Source organism: Cladophialophora bantiana (assembly GCF_000835475.1).
Source record: "Cladophialophora bantiana CBS 173.52 unplaced genomic scaffold supercont1.2, whole genome shotgun sequence".
Taxonomy (NCBI): Eukaryota; Fungi; Ascomycota; class Eurotiomycetes; order Chaetothyriales; family Herpotrichiellaceae; genus Cladophialophora; species Cladophialophora bantiana.
In genome coordinates, this window is record NW_015971576.1 from 2,082,049 (window position 1) to 2,096,565 (window position 14,517).

General features: G+C 52.7%; 5 protein-coding genes across 5 annotated transcripts; 2 read left to right on the forward strand and 3 right to left on the reverse strand.

The window, feature by feature from the left end:
• Positions 1 to 477: 477 nt before the first annotated feature.
• Z519_01768 (uncharacterized protein) lies at positions 478 to 2,672 on the reverse strand (the record flags this gene model as incomplete). Its single annotated transcript, XM_016759525.1, has 2 exons — positions 478 to 2,368; positions 2,419 to 2,672. The coding sequence occupies 2 exons, from the start codon at positions 2,670 to 2,672 to the stop codon at positions 478 to 480; spliced, it is 2,145 nt and encodes a 714-aa protein (XP_016624853.1).
• Positions 2,673 to 2,931: 259 nt separating this feature from the next.
• Z519_01769 (serine/threonine-protein phosphatase) lies at positions 2,932 to 4,599 on the forward strand (the record flags this gene model as incomplete). The annotated part of the gene is made up of 3 exons (XM_016759526.1): positions 2,932 to 3,266; positions 3,299 to 3,486; positions 3,539 to 4,599. The coding sequence occupies 3 exons, from the start codon at positions 2,932 to 2,934 to the stop codon at positions 4,597 to 4,599; spliced, it is 1,584 nt and encodes a 527-aa protein (XP_016624854.1).
• A 389-nt stretch (positions 4,600 to 4,988) lies between these two features.
• Positions 4,989 to 7,265, forward strand: Z519_01770 (uncharacterized protein; the record flags this gene model as incomplete). The annotated part of the gene is made up of 1 exon (XM_016759527.1): positions 4,989 to 7,265. The coding sequence occupies one exon, from the start codon at positions 4,989 to 4,991 to the stop codon at positions 7,263 to 7,265; it is 2,277 nt and encodes a 758-aa protein (XP_016624855.1).
• Positions 7,266 to 8,368: 1,103 nt separating this feature from the next.
• On the reverse strand, positions 8,369 to 11,329 carry Z519_01771 (uncharacterized protein; the record flags this gene model as incomplete). Its single annotated transcript, XM_016759528.1, has 1 exon — positions 8,369 to 11,329. One exon carries the CDS (start codon positions 11,327 to 11,329, stop codon positions 8,369 to 8,371), a length of 2,961 nt encoding a protein of 986 aa, XP_016624856.1.
• A 1,877-nt stretch (positions 11,330 to 13,206) lies between these two features.
• On the reverse strand, positions 13,207 to 13,890 carry Z519_01772 (uncharacterized protein; the record flags this gene model as incomplete). The annotated part of the gene is made up of 1 exon (XM_016759529.1): positions 13,207 to 13,890. The coding sequence occupies one exon, from the start codon at positions 13,888 to 13,890 to the stop codon at positions 13,207 to 13,209; it is 684 nt and encodes a 227-aa protein (XP_016624857.1).
• Between the last annotated feature and the right edge of the window lie 627 nt (positions 13,891 to 14,517).

Consider the following 14,517-nt stretch of genomic DNA (forward strand, 5'->3'; position numbering starts at 1 on the left):
ACGATGCGATCAATGTACCTGGGAACTAAAAGAAAAAGTCTGTTGTTTGATGTTGTACGGAGAGCACCAGGGCAAGAAAAGCCACAGCATGGAGATTTCCTAGAGTGGGAACCGGAATCCGGCACGTCGGATCAGGAGGACAGCACAAAGGGTTGATAGATTCTGTACTCTACCATATGTAATAACGAACGTTATCTGGTCCGGGCGGTGTCCAGTATCGGAGTCCTGGTTCCACCGCGTATCAAAGCCAATGCGTGTGCTCAAGAAAGGGTTGGACGGCCATCTATCTGTCTCTGAGTTGACTTCCGTCGAATTGATTCTCATTCGAGCATTTCATTCTCACGCTCTCTTTCCTGCGCTCGTCCTGCTCGCAACTTTGGAAAATCAGGCCCAGAGACTTGAGGATATACCAAAACTGGATCGCACTCGCACTCTCCACGCAACGCTCAGTCCACTGTTCGTCATGACGATGCTCACTCAATCTTTCTTTCCGTCTTCCTTCCCAGCTGGGGTTGGGGTGGCGCTGTGAGTTCCCTCAGTACCCCTTGAGCCTGTGCTCCCTGTTGTGGTGGTGGCAGTAGAAGCGCCAGTGCCAGCAGTTGCATTTGCATTTGCGTTTCCTTGACCTCCTCCGCTGCGTCTGCCACCTCCAAAGTTTCCTCTTCCGCCACCACCACGATAGCCTTGTTTGCCACCACCCTGGCCTTGGCCAGCCCCGCTGGCGCCACGGGGACCCTCTCTCTTTCCTCCACTGCTCCCGCGTCCGCCCGGACGACCGCCGCTTGCGCCTCCTCGAGCGGTCCCTCGCGGCGCTGTAGGCGGGGTTGCCACGGTTGGCGTTGCTGAGGACATGGCTGTGGTGGATGCAGCCGCCAGACTTTCAGCAGCGGTGGGGGTCTGTGAAGCCGCCGTGGCTTGTGCAGCGGCAGCAGCTGGGTTGGGGGAGTTCGCAGCGGGTGAAACCCCAACGGGAGATGACGATGCAGCCCCTGCTTTTCCCTGTCCAGATGCTGTCTGATTTTGGCTGCTTCCCCCTCCGCCACCTCCGCGCTTCCCATGGTGGGACTTGTTCTCTAACACGACGACCTGCCCCTGCGCAACCTTGACTGGACTCGCTGCCATGGCTTTCTTCAACGCCTCGGGCTCTTGAAAGTCAACATAACCTAGTCCCTTTTTCTTATCAATCTCACAGCGGGTTATCGCTCCGAACTCCTTGAACACTTGCTGAAGAAGGTCCTCCGTGATTCCTTGGGACGGGTTCGCGTGCTTGAGGAAAGCGGACTTTGCGCCGGATGTGGGCTGCGGAAGAGACGAGGTTTTGGACTGGCGTTGAATGGACGAAGGTCGAGCCGAAGACGCTGATGGTGCGCTAGGTGGTTCCGGCTTTGTCGATGTGGTATTTGGAGTTCGTGCAGCACGTGGACCGGTTGGAGGAGCTGCAGGGGTGGTGGTTGTAGCTGGGGTTGTTGGTTTGGATTGTTCTCCAGGGGGCTCTGAGGATTTCGCAGCGGTGGTAGGAGTTGACGGTTTCACTGTTGAAGATGAAGCTACAGTGTCGTTTGTTGTAGCTGTGCTCGACGATGGAGTCTTAGGAGTGCGCTGTGAGGTGTTTTCTCTCGCAAGGAGCCCCAGATCCCTCTGCAGCATGCGAGCAGCAGCCCTTCCGCTGTCCCGCTCTCGATTGCGCTCTCGCTTCGAAGGTGTGGTAGCAGGTGTTGATGCTGCGGATGCGGAGGGCTGCGGCTGGGCCTCTTTTGCTGATGTCTGTTTAGTTTCGGGTTTTGCTGATGTTGTCTGCTTCCCCTGCAAAGCAGCCGCTGCTTTGTTGGCCGCCTTCACTGCATCTTGGGTTGCTTTTACTACTCGCTCCTTTTCCTTCTCTGTCAAGTTGGAAGTATTCTTGCCTTTGATGATGACTGTCGGAGTACGCTCACTCTTGGTGGGCTTGGCCTCCTTACTTTCCCGCTTCGCGGCTTTGGCCTGCGCGGCTTCTTTGGCCTTGTTGGCCTTCTTCTCTTTGATATACTGGACCAGTGGGGTGATGGTAACCGTGTCTGCTTTGACATCGGTGGCTTCGGCTCCGTTCGATGCTGGTTTGTTGATTGGCTCAGTGAGACTTTGTAAGAAATCGATGAATTCTTGATCCTGATCGATGGTGCCTTGTCTACCGTCGTGTCGAATGCGAGGAACAGGCATCTTGTTGTACGGTGCGAACTCAAGAGATGGTGGTCCCAGGAGGCAAGGATCCTTGCTGGTGTTTTTAGCATCCTGAAAAGATGATTCTCTGACCGCTTTGGACAGCAAATCCAACAGTGACTGTTCCTTGACTTTGAGATAAGCTCTGGCTGGTCGCGAGGGTTTTGCAGCGCTATATCCAGTCAGTCTGGGGTCAATTGATTTTGGAGCAATGCGCCCAACTCTTTAGACACTTTTCCATCTTTATAAGCCGCCCACTCAATCTTACCATTACCGACTTTCCAGTCGTCGCCGAGGATTGTCCAGAATTCAGCTTCTGTTAGTCCAGGGGGTAATCGTCGGATGATCAACCTCAGTCTGGGTGCTGGCGTCCTTGGAGAAGACTTTGACGCAGACTGAACAGCTGCATTCTTCCTGGCCGCAGCATTCACAGGCAGGACGCCTCCTGCTGCGCGACTCTTAGCGTGACTTGACATTGTTGTGAAATCCAAGTTGAAAGTAAGAAAACAATGAGGGATCGATATCTGAGCCTGTAGGACCGCGAATGAGTCACCGCGACCACCCTATTCATTAAGAACAATGTCAGCATACAATCAATGTGACTGTCAGTGAATAAGTAACATTGTGAATAGTGAATACCGGACGGTAGGAGGGGCGTTAACCTCCCAGAAATATCTCCTCCTTCGGCCTCTCGGATCGGGTTTACTTTTTGCCGATTTAAACTCACGTGCCGCGATGTCTGCAGCGGCGACCACGTCGCCAACCACTCCCTCCTCCGCCTCCTCTACCACTGGCCGCAACTTGGACGCCGCCAACGTCGCCGTAGAGACGGCGGACGCTCCAGAAGCTTTTCCCGTCTTCGAAGAAGAATCTCCTGAGGGTTCGCCCTCTTCATCCCCTTCTCCTTCTCCTCCTCCACCAGTCCGCCGCCGTTCTCGCCAAGTCAACGAGAACGACCGCCGCGCCTTCTTCGGCCTGCCCAAGCCGAAGGTCTTCAACTACGTCGACCTTGTGCGGGCCCTCCGAACTCCTCCTGCGCCCGGATACCTCCCAAGAGCCCCAACCAGCCAGTTGGGCACCGAATCTACCTACAAACGGGCAGATCCAAGCCAAATCACCTCCTTCTCACCGGCGCCATGGGCGCAATTAAGGTCCCAGTCCCAGGGCCCGCACGTCTCAAGCGATCGGCAGGACCCGACGAGTGGCTTGAGGCGGCAAAGAACTGCAAGTATCTCTCAGAATACCACATGAAGCAGCTCTGCGAGATCGTCAAGGAGTACATGATGGAAGGTTTGTTGTCCAATGCCGCAGTCTCCTGAGGTAGATCTGACCGAATCATCAGAATCAAATATCCAGCCTGTGTCTACCCCGGTCACGATCTGCGGCGATATCCATGGGCAATTCTATGATTTACTCGAACTTTTCCGAGTTGCAGGAGGCATGCCTAATGAATCGGCACCCGAAACACCTGTCACACCCGCAAACATCATTACTTCGGCAGACATTGAACCACCTTCTACTATCACAGACCCGAAACTGAAGAAGAAATTGAAACTGGGAGGAACAGAACATCCTGGTACGCCAAGCGAGAAGAGCAGCGAGATCAGCGATGCCGAAGAAATCCTTTCCTCACAACACTCCGAGATCGAAGACGAGAGGTCAGAGTCGGGGAACGTCATCTCACGCAAACAAAACGCAAATTTCATTTTCCTGGGAGACTACGTCGATCGCGGATACTTCTCACTTGAGACACTCACGCTTCTCCTATGCCTCAAAGCAAAATACCCCGACAAGATTACGTTGGTCAGAGGAAATCACGAGTCTCGCCAGATCACACAAGTGTACGGCTTCTATGAAGAGTGTGTACAGAAATACGGAAACACCTCAGTCTGGAAAGCCTGCTGTCAAGTCTTTGACTTCATGACGCTAGGAGCCATCGTAGATGGCAAAGTCTTGTGTGTGCACGGTGGTCTCTCTCCAGAAATTAGAACGCTCGATCAGGTGCGAGTCGTTGCACGAGCACAGGAAATCCCTCACGAAGGCGCATTCTGTGATCTCGTATGGTCAGACCCCGAAGACGTTGAAACCTGGGCAGTATCCCCTCGAGGAGCCGGGTGGCTGTTTGGAGACCGAGTCAGTCAGGAATTCTGCCATGTCAACGGCCTCAACCTCATTGCAAGAGCGCATCAATTAGTCAATGAAGGCTACAAATATCATTTCAAGAGTCAAGACGTGGTGACAGTATGGAGTGCCCCGAATTACTGCTACAGATGTGGAAACCTGGCATCGGTGTGCGACATTGGCGAAGACATGAAACCAACATTCAAGCTCTTTAGCGCTGTCAAGGATGAGCTACGACACGTTCCACCATCAAGAGGTGGACGGAATGAATACTTCCTTTAGGATCGATGATGATGATCAAATGGCCCAGCAGTGCCAGTCAGGACGAATGAGTTTGGGCGGATGAGCTTGGAAGGGATGGAGGACTTCTTGCTTGGTGCCATTTTACAGATATTCCAGCATAGCGAAGGCGCGAAGGTGGGCCCATGCATGCATGTAACAGATATCTAGAGCTGGTTATAGAGCTGGCCTTGGAATGATGACCTTGAAACAACACTGGATCCTCCTGTTCCTTCTCTGGCTTGCCTGGGCTCCGGAGTAGTCGATTGCTCCCCGAGTTCCCATCCGAAAATTGGAGATGAGATGTCGGAACAACGCAGATTCTCCGATTTCCCAACTCATAAATCTCACGTCTCCAGCCCGACAAACAAGAAGAGAACCATGCGGCGGACATGCGAAGGACAGCTATCTGCCTCTTCAGGCAATCCTTGAAATGCGGCCGACTCAACCTCATTCAGATTCGCAATGGGACGTTCTACAGAGAACACCCATCAGCCGACCGCCATGACTCTTCAAATCCACCACTGTTCCCAGACCTGACATTCGAGCTGCCTGCTACGATTTACGAGAAAGGTCACCCTGTCGAAAGGGAAAATGAGCATTGGGCCGTCGTCAGTGCATCAGATGGCGCGACATTTCTCGAGATCCTAAGGGGTTCACACATTTGCGTGCCACCTAATGCAAGGTCCTACCCTTACCTTGCCTCCAGCTACATCGATGATCGGAGGGACCACCGCCTTCGTATCCCTTCTCGCGCGATTCAATATGTGGGCTTCAACAGTGGAAAAGGACAACTTGCTGGTGGATCGGGAGGAGTAAGAGGCGCATACCTCAGTGCTCGCTACGAGAGTCGACGAGAGGAAACAGATTGGACGGTCATGCAATATCTCAAGGGCGACACAGAACTTAATCCAGGAGAAAGAGGTCCAGATGAAGGTGTCGACAGCCGCCTCCTCGACAAAGTCATGTCGGATTTACGGTTGGAAAAGTTGAAAAACATGCCAGTGAGCAACCTCAGCAATGGACAGACCAGACGAACCAGGATCGCAAAGGCATTACTTGGAAGGCCACTCCTTCTCTTGCTCGATGAGCCCTTCATGGGCCTTGATCCGCCTACGTTGGTGACCCTGTCGCCTATGTTAAAGAAGCTGGCGTACCGGTCAAGCCCACTTCTGATGCTCGGGTTACGCCCTCAAGACCCGATACCAGATTGGATAACCCATCTAGTCGTTCTTGGTCATAACCACACCGTGGCATTGATGGGTGAAAAATCGAAAGTGTTATCCGATATACGTCGGTGGGTGAATGTAGCTTCTGGGTCGCAAACCTCGACCACAAGCCAAAAATTTGTCGACCAAATCACAAGGGAATATGGCCCTCCACCGGCGAGCGTGACGGGTGATGTCTTAAGCGAAACAGGGATATCAAGACATCCAGAAATGCTTGAAGAATCCAGTCCTGCACCGAAAGACAGGGAAGAAATCGGACGATCTCTCGAAAATGGAACAGAGATAAAGAACTGTGATCGACAAACACTCGACGACCTCCTTAGCCTCGCCGTCACTGCTGCTCCCACACCACCCTCTAGATCTGCCTTGGAACCCACGGCATCCTCCCAACAGCAAGAATGGTCCGCGCCGCCCTTCCCCGGCGAAAGAGACAGACAGCTCGGCGACCCTCTCATCGAACTCTCGTCCATCATCGTGCAATACGGCTCCAAAACCGTTCTCGGCCATTCTCCCCCACAACCCGGGCACACCACTCCGGGTCTGAGTCTGACAATCAGCCAAGGTACCCGCCTCGCGCTCCTTGGCCCTAACGGGTCCGGAAAGACCACCCTTCTCTCGCTCTTGACTTCGGATCACCCGCAGTCTTACTCGCTGCCAATACAGTTCTTCGGTCGCACAAGATTACCTGATCCCGAGCGAGGAATCCCGGGGCTGAGTCTGTGGGAGATCCAGAGCCGAATTGGGCATTCTTCTCCAGAAATCCATCAGTTCTTCCCAAAGCACTTGACTGTCAGAAGAGTGCTAGAAAGTGCATGGGCGGAGACCTACGCAGGGAAACCCAATCTAAGCCCAGGGCGAAGTGACATGGTGAATCGATTTCTAAGCTGGTGGGAGCCAGAGCTACGACAAGACGCCATCGATGCCTCTGGGGCTAATTTTGGATCAGATCTGAGTTGGGCAACCGACAAACAAAGCCACACTTTCGGTGCGCTCCCATTTTCCGCACAGCGACTCCTCCTACTCCTTCGTGCCATCATTAAGCAGCCAGACATAATCATCCTCGATGAAGCCTTCTCGGGCTTGTCTGCGGACACGAGGGACAAGGCCATGTTGTGGCTTGAATTCGGGGAGAACAAGATGAGACCACACGGTGCACCAACGACACAAGAGACACCGAGCCCGCACGCCTCAACCGCTACCAAGGCTCCTGTTTTAGGTCCGCAAGAACACAGCGTCCGCTTCACAGGTCTCACGCCCTCCCAGGCCCTCGTCGTGGTCAGTCACGTCAAGGAAGAGATACCCGACTGTGTGGATGAATGGCTCCGTCTCCCAGGTGAGGAGGAAGTCCTGGAGAGCAGCAGGGGCGTGGAAGGCGGCCGCACACACGAAAGAGGCTGGGTGAAGTCCCAAGAAGGCTGGATGACGGTCTGGGGCCTGTAAGGAGATATCGGAGTTTTTGTGCGTAAGGTGTACAGGACATATGAGGATAAATAGGGGCCGCATGAGGGGCAAGGGGCGATCATTCATCCATCTATCCATCATGTTCGGTGTTCACCTCGCCGGGACAAAGAAAATCACGATACATGCCTTTCCAACATATAATTCTCCACACGGAGGACTGAGAATCAGACGCCAGAAAGACGACAAAAGGCATGTTTGATCTACCGCATAATACACGTACATGTGATCATGTCCTTGAACTATCGACGTACGAGAACTAATATACCGAACTCGAACTCGAACTTGGACTTGAACTACCTCCCCAGAGCAGTAGACCACTCTCCACGGCCGGCGAGTATGGAGCACCATCCGACCTATCTACACAGGGTACCCAGCCGCCTGGTACATCCACAGCGACACAATCCTGGAAGCACGGTGGAATTCCTCAATATCATGCCCCTTGCGGCCCAGCAAAGCAGACCAGGTCTTACATATACCTCCCTCCGTACACGGCAAGCCTGCTTCCGTTAGAACTGCAGCAACGGCGGCGGCAGTGGCCATACATATCGAGAAGGCAGGAGGATCTAAGTTCTAAGTTCAGAAACCGTGCGTTGTTTGTTGTCATTAATATATATTCGCGTGTGGTGTGTCTCTTCAACGATGGCGACGGTGACGACTGAGGGCGTGGACGACCACCATCACGAAGGAATGACTCAGACGTGTCGACAAGAGCCAAAAGACCTTTCATTCATGTACCAAGTCCCCCGTTTTCTCCACGTTTCAGCCTGACCGGAGACCGCAGCAACAGCGAGGGAGGGGTATGGGTATGTATAGGTTTAGTATTATATAGATTTCAGGATTTGGATACAAACAAGTTAGATCGGATCGATGTCTTATCTCAAGCGTCGTCACGGGTCGTTGATACATGCATGGCACAAACAAGAACAACTTTTCTTCGAATCCCATCCACCTATTGTCGCTTCCGAAGTAACTGCGGTGGAAAAGAAAGCAACGTCAAAAAGGATCAAATTCCTCCCGGAGATAACCAAAGGCCAAATCTTGCGGCTGAAACATTAACAAAGAGAAGAATCCCACAGCTTTAATTAATCGTCGGCCTCCATCACCGACCGATCTCGTCTGCTACTCGATCGATCCGGGATCATATGAAAAGGAATACTAAACGCCGAGCCGCCGCTTGCCTGGCTCCGTTGGCTAGCTTGCCGGCGCAGGATGCGTTCTTTCATCCCAGCGGCGCTAGCAGGTAGCGGGTGCTGAGGTGCACGCTGCTGGGTTGGAGTCGGAGTTTGTTGCCTCTCAGCGTCGTCAGCCACTGGTGGTCGAATAATTGACTGTCGGGGAGAAGACACAGGTATTGGGAAGTTCGAAAGAGAGACCTCGCCGGGACTTGGTGGCTGGTATTGCAGGTGATGATTGAAGGGATGGCCGTTGAGGCGAAGAGGGGGCGGCAGGTGTAGAGGTGGCTTCGGACTCTCCAGGTCATTGATTATGGACGGACCAGGCCCGTTGAGCTCTGATTCAGCTCTCTGCTTGCCCTTCTCATGAGGCTCTCGGGATGTAGCGGTACTACGGGTTGATCTCTTCCTCCGAGCCTTTCCACCCTCCCTTTCGTGCGACACTGTCGTCAAATGATGGTAAGGTGTCTCCATTCTACCATCCTCAACCCGTGTGTCAGCCTCGCCGATCGCGTCTGCCGGGGTAGGTGAGTGTCTGACCTGTGAAAAGATGGAAGACGGTGCGACCGGCTTCCCATCGCTGAAGGAGTAGCCATGTTTCGGAGGGTTGTATCTGGTTGATGGCGACTCTGGCGCAGGGGATGGATGTGTAAGAAATTCCTCGTTCAAACTATGTTGGAGTCGAATGAGAGCTGCGCGGGCATCGGCTTGCTTTTGAGCATATTCTCTTTCGTCAAAGGTCGATTGGTACCCGGGAACAGAGCGAATTTGCTCCTCGGAAAAGTCACTGTCAATGTACAAATTACTGCCTGTTATTCGTGTCTCAGTCACGATCTTCCTGGGCGGCTTTGCGTGGCCGTTGCTCTTGACTTCTACTTCTTCGGGAACACTGGTCAGCATTGATCTGCTAGGAGTGTTTGCAAATTCCCTTGTGCTCACGCTGGAGGGACGAACTGGATCAACAGGTCCGATCGAGTTTAGACTCTCTGGAGGCATGTGAATGTATGGGCGAGCCGATGGCAGCGAATCAGTATCATGCTCAGACTCGAATGTTGGAATTGCCGGTGCCTCTTGTATTCCAGGCTCGACGGTCTTTCCACTATCGGCAGCAGCGATAGTTTCGTTTCCACTCCCTTTGTTCGGTCTCGATGTCTGTTTCTCGATCTCTTTGACCTCGTTTCTCGAAGGATGATCAGGGCTGCGCTCGTTTCGCTGCACATGCTGCCTTGGATGTGCAGCTACCCCGGCGCCATCCCGGTCGTTTTGCAATTCGACCGCGTCAGAGCTGGTTTGAGTTTCCTCTGTCTTGTCAGATGTACTTGGCGCTTCCAAAATAACGCTTGCTCGAGGCGATGCGGATGCAATAGTGGTAATGGGTGAAAAACTGATAGTAAAATGAGAACGAGCAGGAGGGTTTTCTGACCTGGGCATTTCTGAACGTGGCTCTAGCTGTGGTTGAAGAGATTGTAGAATATCAGTAGCAGCAGGCTCTTCTACCCTAATAGGTGAATGGTTTGTTGTCTGGGTCAACTCGGTGTCGGTTTTCCCATCTTCTGTAGACGGCCCAGACACAGCGACTCCCTGTCCTTTCCGCATTGTATCAACTTTCGCGTGTTCTAGGATGGGAGAGGAGCTGTAGTTTGACGGAGGAGAGCCTTCAGAGAAAACTTCTGAATCGTTACCGGTCAAATCCATGATTGTTCGATTAGGTAGGTTGATTGTGCGCTTCACGGAAGACGCGTTGCTTAAGTTTGAGGGCGACCGCACCGAATAACTATGGCCTTGTGAGTCCGTAGAGTGGTCTGGAGAGGTGACAACTCCCTGACGGGGCAGTGCAAATGGTTCATTGGACTTCACTTGCGTCACTTCTGTGGCCGAAAGTTGATAGCTGCTGAGAGCACCATTGGGAAAGGCAGAAGCCTGGAACTCTCCCGAACCCCTTCTAAGATGTCCATGAGGGCCATGAGCCAGCATAGGCTCGTGAGAACTGCTCGCTAGTGTTGTCGTGGGGCTCGCAAGTGATTGTGTCTGATGGGGGTCCTCAGTACTATGTCTTGAAGCCGGCAATTCGTGCAACTGTCCTTGAGAATCCCAAGATCGATGACTTTGTTGTCGGGAATGCGTCCCGATCGAACTGTGGATATTTTGAGTGTGTCGGGAAAAAGGTCGCTCCACGGGTTTTTGCGGCGACCGCGTGTGGCTGCTCACAGGGCTAGATATCCCTCTCATCTGAACAGGCGACTGGCTGCCATGAAACCCACTTTGACGAACAGGCGGAGAGCTATCAACACTGCCGCTTCCAGGGAGATTAGGATATGCATTCCTGGCGGCGACTTCTTCTTGGAATTTGGAAGTAGGTACGTACTCGTGGGTGCCTTCGAGAGCAACTCGAGCCAAATCCAAGTTCCGTTCGGCCACGTCCTCATTGTACCCAGGTCTGAGGGTTGGACTATTCGAGGTTGAGAGGGAGAAGATGTCGACATAGCGAGGGGTTTTGGGTCGGACCTGGTCTTTTGGGTATCTATCTGCAGGGTACTGATATTCTTGCTCCGCTTTGGCAACAGAGTCTGCCGCTCGAGTGACGGCGTTCATTAAACTGCCGCTTCCATCCGTACCCGGCCGTGACCAAGAGGTTGAAGGTCTTGCGACACCACCACCCAGCGCAGACTGAGCCCTGTTACTAACACTGGGCTTGTATTGATTGTCTGTCGAGGTAGTTCGGGTATGGTTCGACCGCGGGCTTGTAGTGATTGATCGGAGGATGTGCTCGGTGCTCTGGATCTTTCTCAGACTGCCCACTCTCGACTCATGTCTTCCTTCGTTCCCTTTGCTCTTCCGGCGAGTCCATAACTTCTTCAAACCACTCTCCATGGTGATGTCAGAGGGTCATTCCGCCAGCCGCAGCAGCAATTTGTCTCCCGCTCATGTATAGTCGGTAAGATCCTGAATGTTCTCCACCACATATTAGGCGTCAAAGCCGGAGGACGAAGATAGTGAGCCTGGAACCAAATTATGGAAGCAGACTTTTCGTAGGTGCAGAGCAGCAGGAACAGAGATCGACGAGTGCGCAGGCTAAGGTCCGAATTGCCGGAGCTGCAAGGATAGCTGCTGGTGTCCGTATGCAATCACGGACCACCTCTTCACCAGCGCTCCGATATCATATTATCATAATTTCTCCACAATACCGGTTCCAAGATCAAATCCAAGAGCAGGCGGGTTGGCTTGGAATAGGCAGGATGATGCCTCAAGGGAGTTTTGGTCGCAGGTTGGTTGAGGCCACAAAGGGAATACGGGTTTGCACAAAGTTTATAATGTTATTAGAGGAAGGGATTGTACCCAGATTGCAACGGATGTCATCGATAGGCCCAGATGGGTGGAAAGTTGCGGGTTGACGACGACAATTGGGGGGTTGGCAGCTTGCACAAACCAAGACGATGGAGCTGCCTGTAGGATGTTATTTTTCTGGCTCCTCTTGCTCCTATCTCCACCCGCAGGCCCAGCCCACTAGCCGTTGAAGCTCTGATCTCTGGCGGGTGGCTTTTACCCATCCATGGCCTACCTAAGCTCATTACCTAGGTAGGTGGCCCAGGCGCCTGTCTTGGGCCTCTCATTATTGATCATCAGCATCCACAAAATGTCCTTCTCTGCGATGGATTGGGCGGGACGCGGGAGCTGGACATGGCTGGATTTTCTCTTACTGTACAGGGTACCAGAAGCGAAGCGAACCACCAGATCGACGCCTACGAGGTACAGGCTGCTCTCTTCACTTCCGCCCCGCCCTCAATCAGTGTCCGAGCGTTTGCCTTTCAGGGATCTTCCCATCTCGAAACTAAGACCCATCCAGGCGTACCACCTCGGCGCTTGCAAACCAAGTCGGATCACTTTGCAATAGGTCCTGAAGTCCAGAGAAGAGGAGGGAGAACATTTGACAGGGTCCTTTTCCTGGGGAATCGGGAGGAGGTGTGGCAAACACTTCGGGTGTCTGGAGGGGGCTGTTAGAGACGCCGTACATTCCCCGCTAAAGAGCACTGCTAGCCAACAAAATGCAGGTGGAATGGTCCGAGCACAGCCAGGGGGGACCCTGCTGCCCTGCTCAGGCTGGTTCTGGAGCAAGGGACTCCGGCGCCGCCTGAAGGACTGACACCTTGACACACTGACACAACCACTCAGTTGCCTTACCGCCCCCTCGGATTAGCACCCGCCAACGGGCTTCCAGCCAGTCACGGACCCGCCCAACAACATTCCTGCAGAGAGCATGCCGCTCATCACCCTCTCCAACGGCTCCAAGAAAAGCTAGTGCTCCCAATGCCATCAGAAAGGGTCCTGAACCCACAGAAGGCCGATCATCTTCGATGACAAACACCGAATGGTCGTCCGTCATTCTGAATGCCACGGCTGTTGAAGGAGTAACGCGGATTCGCAAACAACTTTCTGGGGATTGGCGAAGAAATTTAACTGCACATCCCCCAATGGACCGATATGCCACCAGTTTGGGGATGAGATTGACCGTCCGTGGCACCCGAGCATGGAAAAAATGCGAGGAAGGGTCTACGAAGTCTTGTGGGAAAGCTCGAATCAACAGATTCTAGGCCCAAGAGAGCAAATTGTTTCTCAAACGCGACACTGTTTGGCGTTGTAGATATGAGTGATAATGCTTGTAGAAGAGAGGGGAAATCGGTAGATTCCTATTCTCCGCTGACTTCTCTTTCTCAATCTCCCTTTGCGGCGTTATAATAGCTGAGTGCTTCTCAAATTGCCGACCCTGGCGGTGGCATCATTGGCATAACAGGCAACCTCGATTTATTGTGCACACGCAATTTGGCGACTCGTCTTCCTAGCACTCGGACCATTTGATCGAGAAATTGGATTTCGTCGTCCATTCGTGCAAGTTTCCGCTGAACCTCCGACCGCAACGGAGGGATGTCCAACGCTCCGATCTGAGCGCCAACGGCCGCGTTGATTCGTTTCTCAATTTCGTCGTCTGGTGCTTTGCGTTGGCAACGAGCAAGATCCTGTTCCATATCCTGGTTTGATTGTTCTTGGCACTCACGCTGATGGGCAGCAGGATCCGGTTCCCTATCGTGCTTTGGTGGTTTTGCAAACTCTTGAGAATCACGTTCACGGCGAGAAGGATCTTTTTCCCTATCGTGCTTTGGTTGTTCTTTGGAATCACATTTGTCGGTTTGCTCATCTCGCCTGATAGAACTGCCTCTTCTTTCACGTTCCGAGGTATTTGTTCCTGATCCCCCGCGGCTCTTGTTTTTCGGAGTGGTGCTTTCATGAGCGTTGCCGGTAGAACTCACCATACCTCTGTTTACTAGCACTCCTTCTTTCTTTTTCTCGATTATTTTCCGTAGATAGTCATCGTCGACCGCTGCGTCGTAGTTGCCGTTGATTGCTCTTTTGAAAGGCCGTCTAAGACCCACAAGCATGCGGGTGCGAATACCGCCTTTTCGACTTTGTCGTCTCCGAGCATACTATAAAAGCTCGTCGCGTATATGATGAAAACCACCAAAAACAGATTCGTCAGAGATGAAGAGTCGCTAACGGAATAGAAAAGCAGAGTTCCGTGCAATATTAAGAGCAAGTGCACGATTGCTTGCCATATGTCGATGTAGGCAATAAGCCAGATAGTGATGGCGAGGAGGATGAATACGAATATGCCGAAGGAAGATGCCATCGTTGAATGTGGCCGCGGATGGCACAATCCTTGCTTCGTGCAGCTTTATTGCAACATAGATATTGCAGTCAATGTGGGTGAGAACAAAGACCAGAAAGAAGCAGTATCGGTGCCAGAAATAACATAAATTACACCTCTACAACCATCGATGATTGGTGAGGCACTCGTCTTCCTTCATCGGAGGTAGTGACTTTTCTACTCCCCTGGCAGCTTCGTAAGACATCTTATTCAGTCGCCGGGGTAGGTCTGGTGGTCCCGATATGCGGATGGAATGTGGCCCGCACGTGTATTTTGCGACGACCAAGAAGGCGCTGATAGCAAGCATTGCAATGTTAAGAATTCCTCTGCCAGTAAGACCCTCCTAGCACTTTTCCATGAT